The 20,142-nt window shown below is 36.4% G+C and overlaps 1 protein-coding gene across 10 annotated transcripts in view; it reads right to left on the bottom strand.

Annotated features, from left to right (window-relative positions):
* PTPRK (protein tyrosine phosphatase receptor type K) overlaps positions 1 to 20,142 on the bottom strand; it is a 400,993-nt gene that overhangs the window by 19,156 nt on the left and 361,695 nt on the right. For 2 of the 10 annotated variants that reach the window (XM_057408964.1, XM_057409047.1), the window contains exons 14-22: positions 18,623 to 18,761; positions 17,485 to 17,526; positions 15,312 to 15,341; positions 11,629 to 11,789; positions 9,452 to 9,499; positions 5,227 to 5,411; positions 3,376 to 3,463; positions 2,477 to 2,553; positions 2,265 to 2,282 (exon numbers count right to left, since the gene is read on the bottom strand). In XM_057408964.1, the coding sequence (XP_057264947.1) occupies positions 2,265 to 2,282; positions 2,477 to 2,553; positions 3,376 to 3,463; positions 5,227 to 5,411; positions 9,452 to 9,499; positions 11,629 to 11,789; positions 15,312 to 15,341; positions 17,485 to 17,526; positions 18,623 to 18,761 (788 nt within the window). The remainder of the gene's footprint in view (positions 1 to 2,264; positions 2,283 to 2,476; positions 2,554 to 3,375; positions 3,464 to 5,226; positions 5,412 to 9,451; positions 9,500 to 11,628; positions 11,790 to 15,311; positions 15,342 to 17,484; positions 17,527 to 18,622; positions 18,762 to 20,142) is intronic. The other 8 variants (XM_057408974.1, XM_057408983.1, XM_057408992.1 and 5 more) reach the window with 8 other exon arrangements.

Below are 20,142 nucleotides of genomic sequence, written 5' to 3'. Positions count from 1 at the left end.
AATATTTAAGAGCAGCATGAAGCTTAAAACCTAAAAAAATGGTTAATAGTGAAAAGGTTCAAATGACAACAGATAAGATGGAAATAAGAATATCTGACTTGAACAGACATTATAGCATAACTAAATGAGTATTCCAGATGGGTCCCTTCAGCCTAAAAATTAAACCTCTATTGACGTTATCTCCCCAGATGAATACATCGGGGCATTTATTTAAAATTTAGTACAAATTGTCTTTGTCATAAGATTATCTCAGTAGTTGATCTGTGTTCCCAGCTTATCCAATATGAAAAAATACACACCTTTTGTCTTATTTTAAATAGAGAATTATTTTAAGACACAAAGTAGTATGTACCAGAGTCATAACTAATGGGGACAGAGCTGGATACTGTGCTGTGTGCACAAAACCAAGCTCCTACTGCAGTGGAATCTTCTGCAAAACATTTTGCACTACTGCACAAAGTGTGCATCAATTAGACTGGACATGATACACACAAGTATATACACATAGATAGATAGATAGATAACCCTACACACCTAAGCCTTTCCAGTTAGCTGGGTCTATGCCAATGCAAACAGTTCGCTACAGCATTAATTGGCTGCATACAAACTACAAGACAAAGAGCTGCTGCTTTGGAGGAAATAACCCAGAATATATTTTGACCAGCAACATCAGCTACAAAAAGGAAGGAAACTTTAGTTTAGCTGGTGAGAAGACAACACAGAATTTCACAATGTGCAAATGTTAAAGAAATAACTCCAATTATTTTCTAGGTTACAGTTTTATTAGGTCACTTGTTTTAACCATTGCATTACACAGGGGCACAAGTCCTTGGATTCCTGGTACTCACAAGATGCTACTAATGTGAAGGATTTCAATGTACCCAAAGATTTTATACCCTTTTCCACGGACTGCTTCGTTATCCTGTCTAGAGTGAGAGCACCTTCCTCTGGTGCTTATGAAAAAACTTCTGAGTATCTTACCCTTGGCTTTACAAGAGACCAAGATTACATGAAATGACTAAAAAATTTCTCCTGGAGTCCTTCATATCAAGCCCTATTTTGAAATTATGAAAATGAAACCTGTGCTATACTGTTTTACACTCAGTAACGCTTTCAAGAAGAAGGTAAAAGTGTCAATTTACAACTGTAAAGTGCAGTTTTAACTTGTTGCTTTCCTGTCTGTTTATAATAAGATTCAATTCACTTCTAAACAAGAGAAACAACATTCTCAAGGAACTATAGAATTGTTACAAATTATTACAAATCTGGGAGAATTTTCTTGTTTAAGGCCCCAAGCAAAATAACATGGGCCTAGCACTTCACAGAAATTGCCATCTTAAAATACCAAAAGAAAAAGACAGCAATATACCTGGAGCTAAATCTTTATATCCTGGAAAGTTAAGAGAGTCTATCAAGTAACACTGGACAGGTAAAATTAGTAAGGTGCAATAGTAAAGAAAAGCAGACAAAGCCATGAATTTTAAAAACACTTTTACTAGCTTTTCCAGTATCTTTTGATTTACTTTGGAATTTGAATACAACAAATTGTTTATTCCTAAGGCATTCATCAAATGAAAGTTATATTTTGTTAATCAGAACACCTGGCAGAATTTGCTCAAATTCCCGTTTGTATAATTTTTCTCATTTATAATTTAATTTGTATTTTAATCACAGTGTGAAATTTAAAACTTTAGAGGTTTTTTGCAGAAGCAAGTAAATTTCTACATTAACATAGTTTTATATCTATGTTTGTGTATATACTTTGTAATATCTAAATTGTTGCTACAAACAACCAAACAAACAAACCCCCACGAAAGGCCATCATCCCTCCCTTTTTGCCAGACATATATTACGACTACTTCACAGATACATTTTCAGACGAGTACAATACAGGTACATTTTCAGACAGCATACAATCCAGCTTCTCACATACAAATGGGAAGGGGAAAAGAAAAACTAGTGGCTAAAACCACCACTGAAAAAAAGAGTGAACAGCAAACTCTCTTTAACAGAGAGGTTCACCTGACTTATCTATCAATGTTTAATAAAATTCAGAGCTATGTTACAAGGCTAAATTATCTTTTCAAAACAGGTACAAAAAATATTCACACAAAAGGAAATCTTTCAAAGGAACAGATGAGACAAAGTAGATGACGCATGCATAGTTATTGACTGATAAAAATAGAAGAGGAAAGTAATTAATAACAATATCTATATTAAATATTTACAATAGGATGCCGTTATTCACATATAGTGGTACTTACATCCCTGTACAGCCAAATCTACAGCCCAAATCAAAGTCAGATGTGAAAGAAAGCACAACAATGTCAGTGAGTACTAGGACGTAGAACAAGGAAAGTGTACATTTTGTTCTTAATAAAAGAAAGCTTTCAATATATTTGTAGGCATTACATGCAATAATTTCACATAGAGAAGCTGGCAAGTTGAGAGGGAGAAAGCTGTGCAATCCACTCACATCTATGTAGTTGGCATTAATGTAATCTGAAGATGGATCATCTTCAACAGGTTGCAAAATCACCCTGGAGTGGTCATCTGTAAAAACCAAGTGGTTACAGTGCCTTTTTGAAGTGTGATTTTTAAGTAAGATATTACAGTAAGTCATCGAGAAAACCAAAATCAGCTGGCATAAGTGTCTCACAATTTACAATCCTTACATAGTAAGTGTTTACAGAGAAAAGAACCATTTCATCTGAGGTCTCCAATTACATCAAAAACATTCACTAATCTTCATTAAGTGTAGCTGAAAGGTATCATGCTGTTACATGTGGTTAAAAAGACACAAAGAAACAAGGTTACTTGCTCAAAGTCCCTTTCAACATCAGCTCCGCTGATGGCAATCTAGAAAACCAGAAGTCCTGATTACTGTTTCCTTACGTCCGACCCTAGATGGCTTCAGTTCATATTGAGACATTAAAGAAGATAAGGAAGTCACAACATAGGGGTTAGCAATGCACTTGGGATTCCATGAAGAAGTAACTCTACCCGTTCAGGGACTTCTCCAGTAGCTTCATTCCTGTGTGTTCAATTACATTTGTAAAATAGTAACAAATTGCCAATTAATAGAATTAACATCCAAATGAGTACTAGCTTGTCACTGTAATATGCTTACCACAGCTTTCACAAGAGAGATGCAAATGCGAAATTCAGCCTGAGTTATAAAAGGAAGCAAGTTGAACTGCGAAAGACAAACCAAACCAAACCAAACCGAAACAAAGCTGGAAAAACCATTTGTCCTCCTTCTCCACTTGGAGCATTAGGCAGCTGCCACCGGAGACTTGTAAAGAGAGAGAGAGAACATGACACAAATAACACGCGATTACAGCTATCGCTCAAACCAAGTTCACCGATACTCACATGCTATAATGTTTCCATAGCGGTTCTTTGTTCTGTTTTGATCCTTCTTAGCGACATCCCAAGAAGCTGACTGCCCCTCAAAGAAACTCTATAAATAAAAATGTTCCGAAAGAAAACATTCTGACCATTAATTTATCTCCAAAAATAGCAGTTTAAAAGACCTGCCCTACCATAATGTAAGTTCAGCTTTGCCTGTCCACTCTGGTCACCCAGGCAGTACCATGGTATAGAAATATATCTAGATGAGACAGGAGTCTCTGGAGTCTCTCTCCACCTGATTGCTACAGATCAATGGGCAATTCACTAAGGGACTCCAAAGGGATTTCAAATCCTGGCATCGCTGCAGAGCTAAACTTGCTCAGACATCCTTGCTAGCGAGGAACAACAGCAAGCTGAGAAAGCACAGGAAGACTGATCACCCTTCTTACAAGACACAATAATATATAACCTGTTTACTACAGCATTATACTACTTTCCTCATATAGCTCAGTACAATGGCTTTTCTCCCTACAGAGCCATCAGGAAACCTCCTCTGCCAATATTCATTATTTATGCTGTTTTTCTTCATATCCCTCCTTCTAGCCACTAGCAAAATTATTCTACATTTTCGAACTCTCAAGAAGAGTTTGATCTCTCAGTAGTGATAGAAGCAGCTTTATTCCTCCTTGGCTTTTTCTTCATTGCCCGTAGATATTTTACAGCTGTTGCAGGTTTATGCAATTTTTTCCTTCCAGATGTTCTTATCAGTAACTGGGTAAGTTACTTTCAGAAAGTACACAGTAGCCATGGAAACAAAACTTGAATGCATGCTCAGAAGCCCAGGCCAGAGCAAACATGTCATGTACAGTAACAGAAGAAGTAGTAAGTAGGAAAACACCTGATGTGGCATCAGGGACCACCCTCCCCCCCCAGCAGTGGCTGACACTTGGTCTTAGCCCTGAAGTTAGGCAGAGCATAACGAAGCATATTTAAGTAAAAGAGAGGAAAAGAGAATAATATTCTTTCAAAAACCAGACATTTATTTATTCCAGTTTTTATGTTACAGTAGAGACAGCTGCAGAAAGGAGAGAAGGTTGAAAACTGAGTCAGAAGAGGTTACTCAGAAAAACTCATTTTAAACCTAGCTGTATTGCGAGTGACCTCGGCAGTACCATTCCCATCTTTACTGTGTGCCCTGCCTGATATTCTAATCCCAAAGAATCACAACAGATTCAGAGATCAGAAGCAAAAGGAATCTGTACTCATCTTCTATATCTAGTGCTGGGATTTTTTTGCTTCCACTTTAACATTAAAGTTGTAAGTAGACATGCTCAAGTCTAATTAGAACTTCAAGACATTATTACCGTGGCATGTCTTTACTGCTTCTCAGCTGGAGTTTATTCCCAGTATTGCCCTCCTGAGATGCTACAATAAATCATGACAGTGCTTCCAGTCAGCGCTTTTTGCAAAACCAACCAGGTTAAATCTTTAACATAATACAGGAGATTTGCACTGAAGATGGCTCAGAAAGCTCACATAAACTAATTACAAAATTTCAACTAAAAAGCAGCAATAAAAGGGTGTCAACTTCTTACAATATGTCAAAAAGATTCAGCAGGCCACGTCTTCTTATACCCTAAGGAATACATATTTTTTTTCCCCAGCTACTTGTAAAGGACCAAACCATTGGACTCCATTCACTATTACACTTTTGGGTTACAAATACAGGAACCTTACGCTTGCTTATCCTTATCTCTTTTTCCCTTAAACCCATGACATTTAGTTGCATCCTTTTGCAATGCAATGCGAACAAAATGATCTCCCTTTCCAAGGAATTTTTTCCTAGCAAAACCCCACTACTGAAGATCTCACCTCATACTCCTCTTTAAATCCATAGCTGTCAGAGGTCTTCATTAGGTTAATATGCTGCAGAAGATCAGCCACCCTGATGGCAGGATGCAGCTGCCCGGTCTGGTATGGGGATTCTGTGCCTTCGCAGAGGTAACGAGGGACATCCAAGAGCCGGCTGGACTCTGCTGTCACACTGTGATTTTCATCTGTATTTACAAGAAACTAATGCATTAGGTACCTGCGGAGCAATAACACCTGCTGCCATACATATCATGTCTATTTTCAACCTCCTCCTTCAAAAACATATCTGATATCTGAAAGCGCAAAGCACGCACTCTCCAGCACATAAATACCTTGAAGTACATAAAGGAATTTAACTTCAAACACATACAAAAGTTTGCAATTCTTCAGCCTGCAATAAAGATGTCTGAAGGGAATTTTATTTGAAGCTACAAAACTTTATGACATTAATGTACTTGGGAACTCCAGCCTCTATCACCCAAAGTAACTTTTTTAATGGCTAATATGTATCAACAGAAATACTACACCTGGAGCAATAAATTAGAATAAGCCTGTAGTGGTATCAGCACATCATTTGTCTAAAGCTAAGAAACAGTAAATTGATATCCCAGTAAAAAAGAGAAGCAATTATTCTATCACTTCAGAACTATTTGGGAACCCTCTATTTGGGAAGACGAATCAGCACTTCAGAGTGGGCATTTTAACTGAGGTCTTTTAGCAGAGAAATGAAACTTGAATATGTTGATTTCAGCCACAGTTTTTGCTCTGTACGGACAAAGTCCTCTCTAATGTCGTATGCTACACACCAATCCTCTTATCAAAACCAAAGGTCAAACCTGCATGAAGTGAACACATTTTGTCAATCCCTCCTATTGAAATAGCTTTTTTAAACAATTAGAAACCAGCATTTCAAATGTATTTACAGGGAAAGAAAAATTGTAATTGAAACCTTTTTGGGAAAGTAGCTACTGAAATGAGAAGTGTGGAGTTGACTCCTCATTTTCCTTGCAGAGGATCAATATTAAGAAGAAAACACTTCAGGAAAAAGAACACCCCAAGGACTGGATTTTCTAAAATTCCACCAAAATGCAAACCTCATTAATGCCTTCTGAAACGACGTCTCCTAGTAAGAAACCCAGTTCTTTGAACTGTCACACAAGTTGGTAATTTCAGTACATTTATGTCCCACTAAACTGCCTAATAATGTGAGTGACATGCAGCAGTCACTTTTTATTGTAGTGCTACCCATATTAAATCATACATGTTTCAAACCACCTCAGGATTTTCAGTTTCCCCCATTCCTCACAGTATACTTACCAGTAATAGGCACTTTAACCCATTGAGGCAGCAAAAAAACAATGAGTGAAAAGACATGAGAAATTTATTTCAGGACTATATTAGAAAATGACTAAAAGAAAATGACATTAAAAGTTGTTAAAGCTTCACAATAGGTAACAATGAAAGCCGTTTTAAAAATATAAGGGCCACATTATTATACCATCAATGTAATGATAGGAACTTGAGAAAAGTAAAATTGTCATACTAACTTAGAGCTAATGTACACAGAATAGAGAGTAGCATTAATAACCTATACATGAAGAAAAAGAAACCTAGTACAGCTACAAAGTAATAAGAGCTTCATATAAAATAACATGGTCTATAATTTATAGGCTATAAGATTTTGCTAATCTCTACATAAAACAGAGAAAAACTGTTCTGTGATACTGGGCTAAGCAAGGGCTATATGAGGGTAAAGTAGGCTAAATGATCTAGTTCCAAAGTAACGTGCTTAGAGGTACACAACCCATTCTACATGGTTTGTCAAAAGCTTGTCTACTTCCTTCTGCTATTTCAGTCCATGCAATTAAAAGCCATTACCTCTTCCAACTAGTATTTCTTTCCCTATACCAGGAGGCTATCATGCTCTGAACACCATTACTAGTTTATGGAAATGCAGACAAGAACTATTAAACTGCTCTTCAGTTCATTCCTTGCCCATATTGATCACAGCTGTTCATATCTATGTCTACCATAATGTAGTGCCAACACACTGATCTTTGGAATATACTTACAGACTAAATGAGCTATTAGGAATAGCTTTACAAGTATCACAGAGAGCACCTATGTAGCTTGTAGGTGTCTGAAATAAGGCTAAAAGAGACACGAAGATCAAGAATATCTCAGAAGAATTTCAGGAAAAGACTAATTTTCTGTAAGTCCACTAATACAATTTCAGTAAGTATTCAGATTTACTGAGTTTAACCCTTTGCTCTTTCAGGCAATGGTTCTGTTTCACTCATAAACTTCTAAAACCACATGGTTAGATTTCCTTGGGCTCAAAGCGGAAGGCTCCAGCATCCAACTGCTCTGATACATTATAAACTGTCTAGGATATTACTGTAGTGAAGAGAATGGTACCTGCAATGTTATCAAAAGGAAATAGGCAGAATATGACTTCACAAATTTCCCCCATGGTGAGTATACCCAGCTTGACAAAGACCAAAGACTACTCACAAATAGGTATTTGTTCTCAGTCCCATAGGACACTTTACACAAAGATTTGGTATACTTTCTACCAACATTTTTGCCTACTATTTGCATAATGGGATAGAAAATAAGGCAGAGGCCACAAAGAAGGCATCACAAGCACATCACAAGTACAGGATCATATTTCAAAGTTATTGTGATTATTTGGGAGACAATGCAAAAATCAACACAGTGAATTAAACAGTGGCCACAATATGCTATGATATGTAGAAAATATATCAAATAAACAACTACAAAATGGAGTATTGGACTGGATAATGATTTTAACAGGTAACTGAATGCAGGTCAGCAACATAAACACAATAAAAAAGACAAAATACAGTTCAGGTAGCAGGAACATTACGAGTAGGGCATGAGAGTACCTATTCCCCTCAGCTCAGCATTGAGACTTCTGAGAACTGTACCTGATTTGGGGTACCACAATTTAAAAATCTGTCCTATGAACTGGCAAGTGTTCAGAGGAAAAGAATGGTAAAATTAGAAAACATGAGCTGCAAGACGATGAGTGAAAGATCTGGGCTTAACTATATGAGAGACAACCAAGTACAGGTGAGCTTTTCAATAGGTAAAAGACGGTTCTAAAAGGACAGGAGTGTGTCAGTTCTTTCTATGAGTCTCTCAAAAGAAAATGGCTCAATCCACAGCAATGAAGATTTAATCTAAATGAGTCTAGTTAGGAAAAACTAGGTGTGAGCAGTAATAACACTCAGTAGTAACACTCAGGCAGTAGTAACTAATACTGAAAAAATGGATCTTTGGGTCCCAAATATTACTCATATGGAATGGAATTTTATTTTTATATCAATTGCCATAAAGATTCTATATTATACCTATAATGTTGGTTCGCAAAAACAGAGGAAGAATTAAATTGCCTCTAGGTCCCTTTAAGTTTTACTTCTAGGAATCTAATTTGCAACCTTAGTTTATATTTATGTCCACTTCCTGATGTTTGCTTTTTATCCTAAAATAAACTTAGCAACTAACTGAAACTCAATGCTGCACATTTTGTTTATCAAACCAAGAACTCAGATACAAATTACACTATTATCTTTGCATTTAAAAAAACCCTAAAACGTGTTCAGTGTCAGATGCAACATAGAAATCAGCACATGGTCACACCTGCTGTTCTTTTAAAGTAAGTACAAAGTTGAAAAGCCGGCAGGTTAAAATAAATAGAAATATGTAATTAATATAGGTATACAGGAATATTTGCACAGAACCTATAAATGAAGTTGTTGTTTCTTCTTGGGTGTTAGGGAAGTTTTTCCCTTTTCAGTTTTAATTTTTATTCTTGTTAGTTAGAAAATTGAGCTTTGGGTGCCAAATAATGCTAATATGGATCTGAATTTTATTTTTATGTTATCTCTCAATAGAGTTCTAGTTTCACATGTCACTTCATCGCAACTCACTTTGAATGCTCTGGGGAGAAAAATTTTAGCATTTTCCATTTACCTATTTCCTCATTTACTCTTCCGTTAGCACTGACTAGGAATAACTTCCTAATGAGAACATAACATAATTTTTATTCTAAGAGCAGTGTCAGTTTAATTCTGAATTGCTAATCTGAATGTAGAGTTATATTCTGACAACAGCATAGTATCTTTCACATAAAACAAGCTGTTTCAGCATTCAGTCATGCAAGGACATGAAACTCATGCAGGAATGGATAATGAAGGACTAGGGTCCTCACCTAATACAGCTGTCGGCACAAGTGGATCATTGGGCACTGTAGGAAAACAAAGCTCATGAAGAAATACATTACCCTCAATTTGTGTATGTTTAAGAATAAAAACAATACACTTCAGATTATAACCAAGTGGTAACTAAACCCCATTAATTTTACTACAACAGAAAAACAGAATGAATACACGGTTCCAGAATAAAAAAAGGAATGAAAGGCAGTGATTTTGGACTTCAGAAATGTAACGATAAAGGCAAAGAGATTCTTACTGAAAGGAGAAAAGAAGACATTACATGCAATTTAGTTTCTGAAAGGGTTCCTCCTTAACTATTGTCTTTTCACTTTACAATAAAGGTTTGCTTTCATAGAAACAACTCCTTTTCTTTTAAACCCATCCTCTCATGTAATACCTGAATAGCTAATCTCAAAAAAAAAAGGTATTTCTTTAAAGCCTTCCAGGCAATTTAGAAAAATTACACACATATTTACAGTTAATAGCTTTTTTATGTGCAATGCCAAAAGATATTATTCTTAAGGAGCACAGGAAAATCACAGATACTTAGATGCAGATGTTGGAATAAAATTCATAGATTTTTATCATTTGTTATCACAACAATTGATAGAACTGTGCAGAGACAAACGTGTTGTTTTGGACAGAAATGTCTGGAATCCACAGTGTGATTTTGTTTTAATTTGGAAAAAAAATTAAAATACCAACATTTCTGTGGCAAAATTGAGACCCAGTTCTCAAGTAAATTGCCTAAAATCCTGCAAGCTTAGAGAGTTCTTTGCCTCAGCACAGATGACAGTGAGGAGAACTGAACCCTCCAACACCTAAAAAGTCACATATTTAAGAGACTGGAAAACAGTGATGCCAAAATTCTTTGCCAACCAACCAAGACGGCTGTGGTGGCTGGGACTCATAGGCTCTTGGTGTCATGTCAGTCCACCTGGAAGACTTCCCAAGTGCCTGGCAGCCCTGGTTCTCTAATAGCCATGAAGGCTCCTGATGGGTACTTTGCCTGGGATCCATCATAACTTAGTCCAAATCAAACTGTATTTGCAAACCTGCCTCCATAAATTTTGATGACAATAAGACATCAAACTTTGGAGAATTTTCAAACAGTTCCAGCCAAAACTGTATATAAAAACTCACAGGCTGATGTTGAACTCCTATTTGTAATTGATTATGAGACACTTAATAATGTTAGCACTGTTCAGTGTGGTAGGCTTCAATAAATTGAGCAATAATCCCTCTGCCAAAACCCATTTCCCTTATAACAATCAGGAAAGAACTGACGAGCCTTAAGGGATGTATTTTGCTTAAGCGTGGTAGCCAAGAGAAGGGAGATGGAGTGCCTTTCCCGAAAGACGGCAATTCAGAAGCAGCTCAGGCTGCTCAGATCTGTTCAAAGTGAAGCCACAAGTCCACATGGCTGTGAGAAGGTCATGTTCCCACCAGCTCCATGGCAGAATTGCAACTCTTTGGTAACTTATATGCCAGTTTTGAGGTATCCACTGAGTCTACCAGTGGAGTATCTTGCTTTTGCGCAAGGCACAGTGCAGAAGCTGGGAGTTATACCCATCAAGCAAGTGTGCTGGGTATAGTAGTAGCTATAACCCAGACACTCAACAGGCAGAAATTGAAACTGCCAAACTTTGTCAAAATGAGACAGTTGTCAAGTCTATAAAAAAGGAATATAAATACAGGTAAATTTGTAGATATACTAACAAGCTTGTTCCTAAACTTCACAAACAGCATCAACAACTGTCAATGTTTCCTTCTAATGTCCTTACTCCCAAAAGAAAGAAATTAATTTGGACCTCATATTATTATTCATTACAGACATGGCATTACGCAGTAATATTTAACATGTTGGTATTAAACATCCCCATGAGGGAAAACTCAATTTCAGATTATAATTGAGATATTCTAGAAGTATAATATTTTTCCTAGAGCAAGTATCAACATATACTGAAAGTACACACAAATATTTAAATAATTGGCCACAGACCAATAAAGATAACATATGAACAGCCCTACTCAACCTTTGGATTTACCAGTGTTCCTAGAAAACCTGGAGCTCACAACAATTTTCCTTAAAAGGTAGAACTGTTTTCCATGTTTCTTATATTCACCTATCCTCCCGATTATCTATCACAGTTGTACTTACATCTGGGGCTGAAGTTATGAGAGTCCATAAATGTGATTGAAAGGGGATCCTCTGCATGCAGGGTGCTCTGGTCAGCATAACTCCTATCCATCGCATTCACCATGTGTGTCATCTCCTGGCGAGTGGTCCCCATGGCATCCTTGCGCTTCTTCGCGAGTTTGCTGCCCAGCCAAAAAAAAACCAAAACCCAAACCACCTTAATATTTCATGAACACTGATGTCTACAGCAGTCATTATCTATAATCCTGAGAGGCTGAAAAGTTTGGCTGATTTTCCCGAGTACAACTTTTCCAGTATGAAGTTGATAAAACTATGCACCCTGTTATGAAAGAGTCGCGACCGTGTGTTTTCTATACACACACAAATGTGGTAATGGAAGTGCCAACTTCTGTACCCTGGTAATATTTTATTTTCCTGTGGAGTAATTACACTAATATAAACAAATTAGAGAATATAATTACATTTTAACTGAAATGATAAATAAGAAGCATCTGTGCATGCAGTTTTATCAACCATCTCCATTTAAATCGGTGGTTTGATTTTATAAATGGATAATTCATTCCCCTTGCTTGCCTTGTTGGGAAGAAATTATTTAACCTTCTAAATTACTTTGTTAGTAAAAGCCCTATGAAATAACAAAAGAGACATAATTATTCAATATGGATTCATATTACCTTTTATTTTAAAGGTTGTTCTTCCCATTCAGTACACAAGATACAGCATGATACCACACCTCGTTCCTGATACTGAACGCTGGTTCTTTAAAAACCAAATAAAATCCTCCTCATAACTCTACCCTTTCATGAAATTTGGGAGCATCTTAAATTTTTGACATTAACAGTCTTACACTCTGAATTTGTCACAGTTAAGCAGCAACCAAACCTATACAACTAAGCCCCGCAGATTAACAGCCAATGCCTTCAGAACCATGCTTCAGAAATATCTCTCAATTCTTTCCTTTGGAGGAAGAACTGGAAGTGATTTTCACTGTCTTCAGAAGCCAGAAGGAAGCAGATGATATAACTTAATTATCACTTAAAGCTTACTGCTTTTAAAGCATAAGTAAGAAGTATACAGAGCAGCATGAAATAACACCTTGGTTCTGCAGGAACCTTTGACATACATTAGACTATTCTGAAACCTCCCTATTTTCACCTGAAGCTCTGGCTGCAATATAATAGGTAGCCAACCTGCTTATTTGGATAAATCTGACACCAGGTGGGAGAGAGACAATCACTGAAAATACTGGGTTCTTGAAAATGTATGTTTAAAACAGTTTAGCTTCACAAGCTTTTCCTGCATAAAATATCACCAAATATTCTGCTAACTCTTTAGACAGTGTTTGTCTTACATTTCTCCGACTGAAAAACCTGCTTGCTCTTCCTCTGTTCTCCAACAACTTTTAATATTCTGGGCTGCACTCTAACAAAAGACAAAAAGAATATTACTGTAAACTATCCATCCATTTACTTCTCAAATCCTGGGAAACATCCACCAGAAAAGACCTATACCACTCTCCAAGACAGGAAGCACTTCATGTTTTTGTGTATTTGAGAAAATGCCTAATAGATGATTGTTTCTTAAGTTAATACCCTTGGTTCACAATAAGGAGCCATAAAGTAGGATATAGATGGAGAAAACATTCCTGAGACTAACAAAGATTCTTTCACTGATCAGACTCATTTCCTTATTTTGTTCCCGCTTTCCCCTCCCCATGTTCTTTTCCCCATTTACAGATAGACTAGCTGGAAAATTACTACTCAGTAACCACATTGCTACAAAAATCCAAAAGATGGTCTCTAAACCTATCATATTTTTCATCAAACCCTTGAGGTGTACATGAGGTGGACATGTGTGTATCAGTTTTCAGTGAAAGCTAAATAAAAAAACCCCAACAATGACATTTGGATGCCCCCTCTAAAATTCTTGATTTTATACATTTACTCCACACATTCCTATTTACTTCAGAGAAGTTGGTTTCAGTGATACTCTGGTCGAACAAATGAAGACCATTAGAACCTCCAGAAATTAAACTGCTTGAGGTATATAACTGCTTCCCAGTACTACCAAAGCTTTCACAAAATTGGCATTTCTAGTTCAGACTGTTTTTTCAAGTTTCAAAGCCTTGCAGATAGACTCTGTATACTGAAGATCGCCTTTTTCTAATGCCGTCTCAGAAATGGAACAAAACGACTATTACATCTCATCTCTCGACTATATTAAGCCCTTCTTTGAAGCATCACTTTTTAACAAAATTTGCTAGCTATGCTAAATAAATCAACAGCTATCAAGGCTTTCAAGTTATTAGCTTATTACAGTACCTACTTTCTAATACTTATGCTCTGCTTTAACCCCTAAAATGGCCTATTGTGTTGCAGCACCACAACCCAAAGCTGCTGGGAAATGAGAGGACAGCTTTATTGTTCAACAGCTCCTGGCTCCCTCGGGTTTGAATTCTTCTTCCTTTCCTTTTTTATCTTCCCTCACTCAGCTAAAGGCATGTTATGCTTCAGTTAAGCAAATCGTTAGGTTAAAGTACTTGAGGCTGACAGAAAGTGTAAATGAGTCTCATTATCTGCTAAAGGATCCAGTTGGGTGAAACTGTGCAGGTGGGTGTTTCAGTGGGGGCTGGAGGGGAAAAGTGCTCCATCATAGGATGAAACTGTGCGGTTAATTATCTTGAGCTGAAGCAATTGCTATTTAACTAGGAAATTATAATTTGTCACAATAAACTGGAGAATGGCAGCTGGCTAAACCAGCTTAGCGGTGGGTTTTTAAATTTTTTTAATTTTTATTTTTTTTTAAAGAATTCAATTAATCTGCTTAAAAATGTGTAAGAGCATCATTATGAGATACCACCAGTTCATCAAAGCACTTGAGTGCATTTTTAGATCACCTCTTAAGGGCATTTATTTAGAATTAAGAATGGGTGTAGCTGCTTTGCTCAATCACAGCCAAAACTGCCACAGCACTTAAAAAAACTCATTTGGTAAACATGTATTAGAAAAAGTCAATTTTGCTTCAGTGAAGCAAAACTTTATGCAAACCAATGTCATAAAGTGAGATCCACACTTTAAAATGTGTGTGCAAAGTACTTCACAAGCAATAAATGCAGACCACTTCACAAAAAAATATTTCTGTAAAGCAAGAAAAGAGTTTGGTACCGCTGAGTCAGACATGGCAGACATGTTGTTCTGCCATTGGTAGGGCAGAGACCTATTTAGAAAAGTTTAGCATCTGCCTATCATCTGTGTAGGAAAATTGGTGCACAGGATCACTACTCATCTGACATGTTAAGAATGAACGATTTTTGATTTACAAGTACAGTTCTCTCGCTGGGAAATGAGAAAAGAGTTTTTTTCTTTAGTGTTATGTGTCGCTGTGAATCATAATGCAAATTAAATTATGATTACAATAAACTAAAATGATAGTTACGGGAAAAACTGTAGCGAAAAGTGAAAGTCTCAATATACAGTTAGAAATACAATATCCCTTTAAAAAAAAACCCCAAACAACAGGTAAGATTAACAGGAACGATACAAGAAGTCTTTCAATCCTGAGAATAAAGAAAGGTAACTTTCAGTAAAACTTTAGGAAAATTATAGAGACTGTTTTTCTTTTTTAAAAAGGGATACTGCATCTTTAAAACATGTAAAATAGTAAGTCACCCGTGTTCTACTTACAGATAGTAGGAGTAAGAATAGTAGCTCCTCCTGGCAAGCAAATCACAGACAGTGGAAAAAGAGAAGCAATGGTGAATGAAAAGCGTGACTCTGTCACATTCAATAAAGCAGAGAAATGTGCGTTAAAAAAAAAAATTGGAAAATTCATGTTTCTTTGGTTAGCATTTCAACTTGCTCATGCACAAACTAGCCTTACTTTGCCATGCAAGTAAAAAAAAACCAACACACTAGCGTATAAAAATGATTTTTTTTAGAAAGATCACTTGAGAAAGTTACATGCTGAAATTTCGTCTATTGCCAAAAAATTTGAAAATTAAATGGATTGTGTATTTTCAACATGCAGTTCAGCATAATATAATGATTACCACCTAGATGTCATGACAAATGAACAGCTGTGTACGAATCTTGTGCAGTAAATAGACTTTTTACTTTTCAGTTACAAAAATTAAATAAATACATTTAATCAGAAAGCAAATTTCATATAATTCATTTTAACATCTTTATGAGTACACAGGTGTATACATATATGTTTGTATGCATACTATATGTAGCTATATGAGTACACACATATTAAAGAATGCACGTTCACAACAGATATGTGTGTACTGACATATACACCACACATTTCCTGAATGCAAACATATGCTTCTGTTTTAAAATCTTACAGTTGGAAATGCTGATGTAGTCATGCTAAGCATTAAAAACATGGGAGGTAAACAAATGGAAGGAAATGAAGGACATTTGGAAATAGTCCAACAATGACTGAAAATAAAAATGGCATTGCTTGTTAAAGATGCAGTATCCCTTTTCTTAGCTGGTTTGATTACTCCAGTAAAACTCTTTAAGAGCTGTTAAGAGCTTCATTCCGGAAAACTTCAAACCAATTTGTACAGAATGATCAGGCAAAGCCTAAAACATCTCAAGCTCATGAACAAAACTGCTTAGTACTCCATTTTTCAATAAAATGTAATGCTGCATTTAGAGATAGTGATGGCTGTGCATACGACTTACGAAACCAATGAAAATGCAGAAACCATTGTTTTCTTGGCTTTTCAGTGTAATAAGTTGCAGTCAATTCAGGTACCAAAAGGGATACTACATAATGGATCACTGAATGTGTACACTACAGAAGATGATTCAAATGGATTTGGTTTTCAGTCCCACCACAGCTAAGTATGTTGATGTACGTGTGAATGCATCGGGGTTTTTACAGCTGTTCCTGGCTTAATGATATGAATGGCCCTGATTCACTAGATGGACTGAATTAACTCAAATATACAAAGGTTTTCTATGCTTTTCGTAAAAGAACTTGACTAAAGCTGGTACTAAAAAAAACCTGTCCACTTTCCCTTGGGCGGGGGGGGGGGAAGGGGTGAATGGCACACCTATAACATAACACAATACATAACTAATTAAACTATCATGATGAAAAATTGCCAAATACAAAATATCCATTGAACAGGTGAATTTTGCACCTATTTTGAATACAAAATAGCACAGAAGTTTATAAATGTTGTGTGCCTTAGAATGATAATCAAGTATCATTCCTAAGAGTGTACTGCCTTTACAGGTTCAGAGGAAGGAAGGGGAGAAAAGGGGAAATATTAAACTATTGTTTCAAGTACATAGTTGACTTGCTTTCATCAAAAAACTCAACAGTGAAAGTACAAGTCTGAAAGGAATCTGAATGCAAGAGGTAAAAAGGAAAGGAAAAATACACACATTGAATTTTAGGCCTTTTTGTTGGTTTGTTTTTTTTTTTTTACTTGAAAAACTAGCCAATCCCATCTGGAAGTGACTGACATTATAAAGCGGTACACAGTCTCCCTCTCTCACACACACGCGCGCGCACACACGTTCTTCTATTAAGCATAAGGGGACCACTGCATCACGCACTGAGATGATCCTCCCAGCACATACCCTGCAATAAAGCTATAAAGTATATTTTTTTTCCTAAAAGCTGAAAAACAAATATTTTTTTTTGTTTTCAAAAAGTTGAAGCTGTGTAAATAAAGTAAATTGGCTGACTGTATGTCATTTTTGCATAGGATGAGTTGGACCTTTCACATATGTGTTAATTCTCAACCACAGGGGTAAACAACAGAGAAAAGTAAAAGCACTTTTGGGAAAAATCACATATGTAGCTAACTAACACAGAACACTATAAGCATACCTAATGTTTCTAATGCAGACGTTTCTTCTCCAAGTTATATATCTCCAGGGATAATTGTAAAGAGGCAATAAATTAAAAAAATCTAAGGCAAACCAGTAATTATAACATATAGAATGATCTTAGGTACAATTTTGATTTTTTTTTTCTTAATCTTTATAAGTAATAGCAAGCTGCATTTCAGAGGAACAGTCACAACATTTACAAATATACCTTTCATTAAGACTTCTGCAAAAGGCAAGGGAACACAATGCACACACCACCGGAAGACAAAGGTCTTGTTCCACCCAAGAGAAACCAGCTTGTGCCCTGTGAAGGGGACCCGCCAGGGAGGGGGGTACACAGAAAAAGAGGAATTGTTTTGATGCTAAAACTATGGATTTATAGAGCCATGTTATGAACTTTTATGCCAGGTTAAAAGAGTTGCAACTACTGGGAAGTTGAGACTTTAAATACTGACCGAGCAACAGGGTAGCACAATTTACTATAGGTAGGAGCATTTGGATGTAGAGTTAGCATTGCACAATGCCAGAAGATGGCGATATTGCTTACTAAGAAAGCACTGAAAAAATGAGATTTCATTCAAATTAATACATTTTAAAACAATTTCATGCACTAAGGACTCGCTAGATAATTTTACAGTGATGTGGTATGACTTTTAAGAAAAACTCCAGGTTTACAAGAGCATAAATAGAGGTATAAAATTACATTATTTTGCAAGCTGGATAACATACAAACAACTCATTAGAGCTGCATATAGAAAATAAAATTCATTAGGTGATTATAACATGAAAACCACAGTAAGTTATTCTTTTTTACTTTGATTAGGAAAAAAAAAAGGTTCTATGAATTTTAATTCCACCTATTCTGATATTTTGTACATTCCTCCAACTGCAACTTAAAACTAGTTGGAAATAATTAAGTATAAGAAAATGTATAATTATTGGATCCCAAATATAAAGATATCCTCTCTTTAAATCCATCATAAGAATCACAGCAAACCCAACAGGAAACACAAAGAACTTATCAAAAATATGATGTGAGCTACTGATCCTGAAACTCTTTTTTTTTTGAAGACCCATTTAGTTATTGTTTGAGTTGGAGGAAAAAAAGGAAGAATCAGCACAGATAATTTTCTTACCTTTTTTTGACGATCAATATGACAACAAGGAGAAGTAGGATGAATACCAGAATTCCAGCACTTATTCCTGCTATTTTCACCACTCGATCTGTTTGTTTAGCTGGATCTGGAATCACCTCAGGTTCTTCTGTTGCTGCTGCTAAATGAATTAAAAAAGAAGTTGCTTAAATGTGTAAGCACTAGGGACAAGATCATCATCATTGATGATAATTTCCAAATATGTGTGTGTTTTAATACAGTATCCAGAATATACATACATGCATCATGTGTTTATATGTCTACACATATCTATATAGGCACAGTATAAATTTCAATCGACATGCCATACATTTGCAACAACAAGAATATGACTATGTATGTGTATACAGCTGCATATATATATATATATATAACTTCATGGTTCCAGAAGTGTATATGCATCTGGATTTCCAAACAAGTTACTGTATTACAAAGCTGAAGACAATGCAGAAATAATCTATCAACTGAATCACTGTTACTTCCTTTAATGTTCTTTTTTTCAGGTATTAAATTTGGAATATTTAACATGGACTACTGAGATTACATTAACTCACAAGCAGTAAATTAAACTCTGTTTTCCAAGATGCAATCAGCACCCTTAACTCCAGTCCTCTCCTTCACCCAATTTCAGTCCACCGTTGCATATTAATTCACCTTACAGCATCTGGCCTGCAATCTGCATTCTACCAGGAATTCTGATTCTCCAAATAAGGTCACTCACAAAACCAAGCCTAAAGTCAGCAGTAGTTTTATTTCTGTTTATAGGCTCTGAGAAAAGAAAAATTGCTGTTCTACACAGAGATGAAACCACTCCATAACACAGCTGAGCTTGCTGAGGCCACAGGTTACAGCAGAGAGGAAAAGAGAATATACGTGAAAGTGCACAGCCATTCATTCTGCACTTCTTTGCATCAGAGCCTGGTGTACAAAGGATCAGGAACATAGCGTTTTCCAGCCTGGCAAAAATATCAAAAAATATAAATAGGTTTCAGCCAGGGGTAAAACCCCATGAGGTGTTTACTTGTAAAACAGGACACAGCTCTTCAGTTCTCTAGTTCTTACTTTCTAAGGCTGTGGCTCAGCACTTCGCTTCTCCCCTGCTCACAAGCACAGATGGGTACGTGTGCTTTTTCTCTCTCTGACCCTTCTTTCACTCTCCACCCAGCATGCAGCAGGTGCCACTTAACCTCTCTCCCCTCACAGCAGCTGCACATGGAGTAGTTACAAGCTGTTGGTATCATCGTGCCTATGCCATTACACAGCAAATGTCCTTCATTCTGAAACCAGGATCCGTCTCAACAGACCATCGAAACAAGCAGAATGAAAAATAAGGTAAAGCCACACCACAGGAAGACTACTGCTGCCCTGAAAATCTGCTCCACAGGCCTTTTAGAAAGCCAGCATAGTCAGTACCAGGGATTACTGGTATCTAATACTTTCTAATTTTAACCATGTTGCTCTGACCATTTCCATTCAGGTTCCATATGCAGGAACCCATATTA

Source organism: Pezoporus wallicus, unplaced genomic scaffold (assembly GCF_028554395.1).
Source record: "Pezoporus wallicus isolate ANWC-B61680 ecotype Strahan unplaced genomic scaffold, APGP_CSIRO_Pwel_v1 contig_3817, whole genome shotgun sequence".
Classification (NCBI taxonomy): domain Eukaryota; kingdom Metazoa; phylum Chordata; class Aves; order Psittaciformes; family Psittacidae; genus Pezoporus; species Pezoporus wallicus.
Note: the sequence above shows the minus strand (reverse complement) of the source record. Positions and strands in the feature narration are given on the sequence as shown.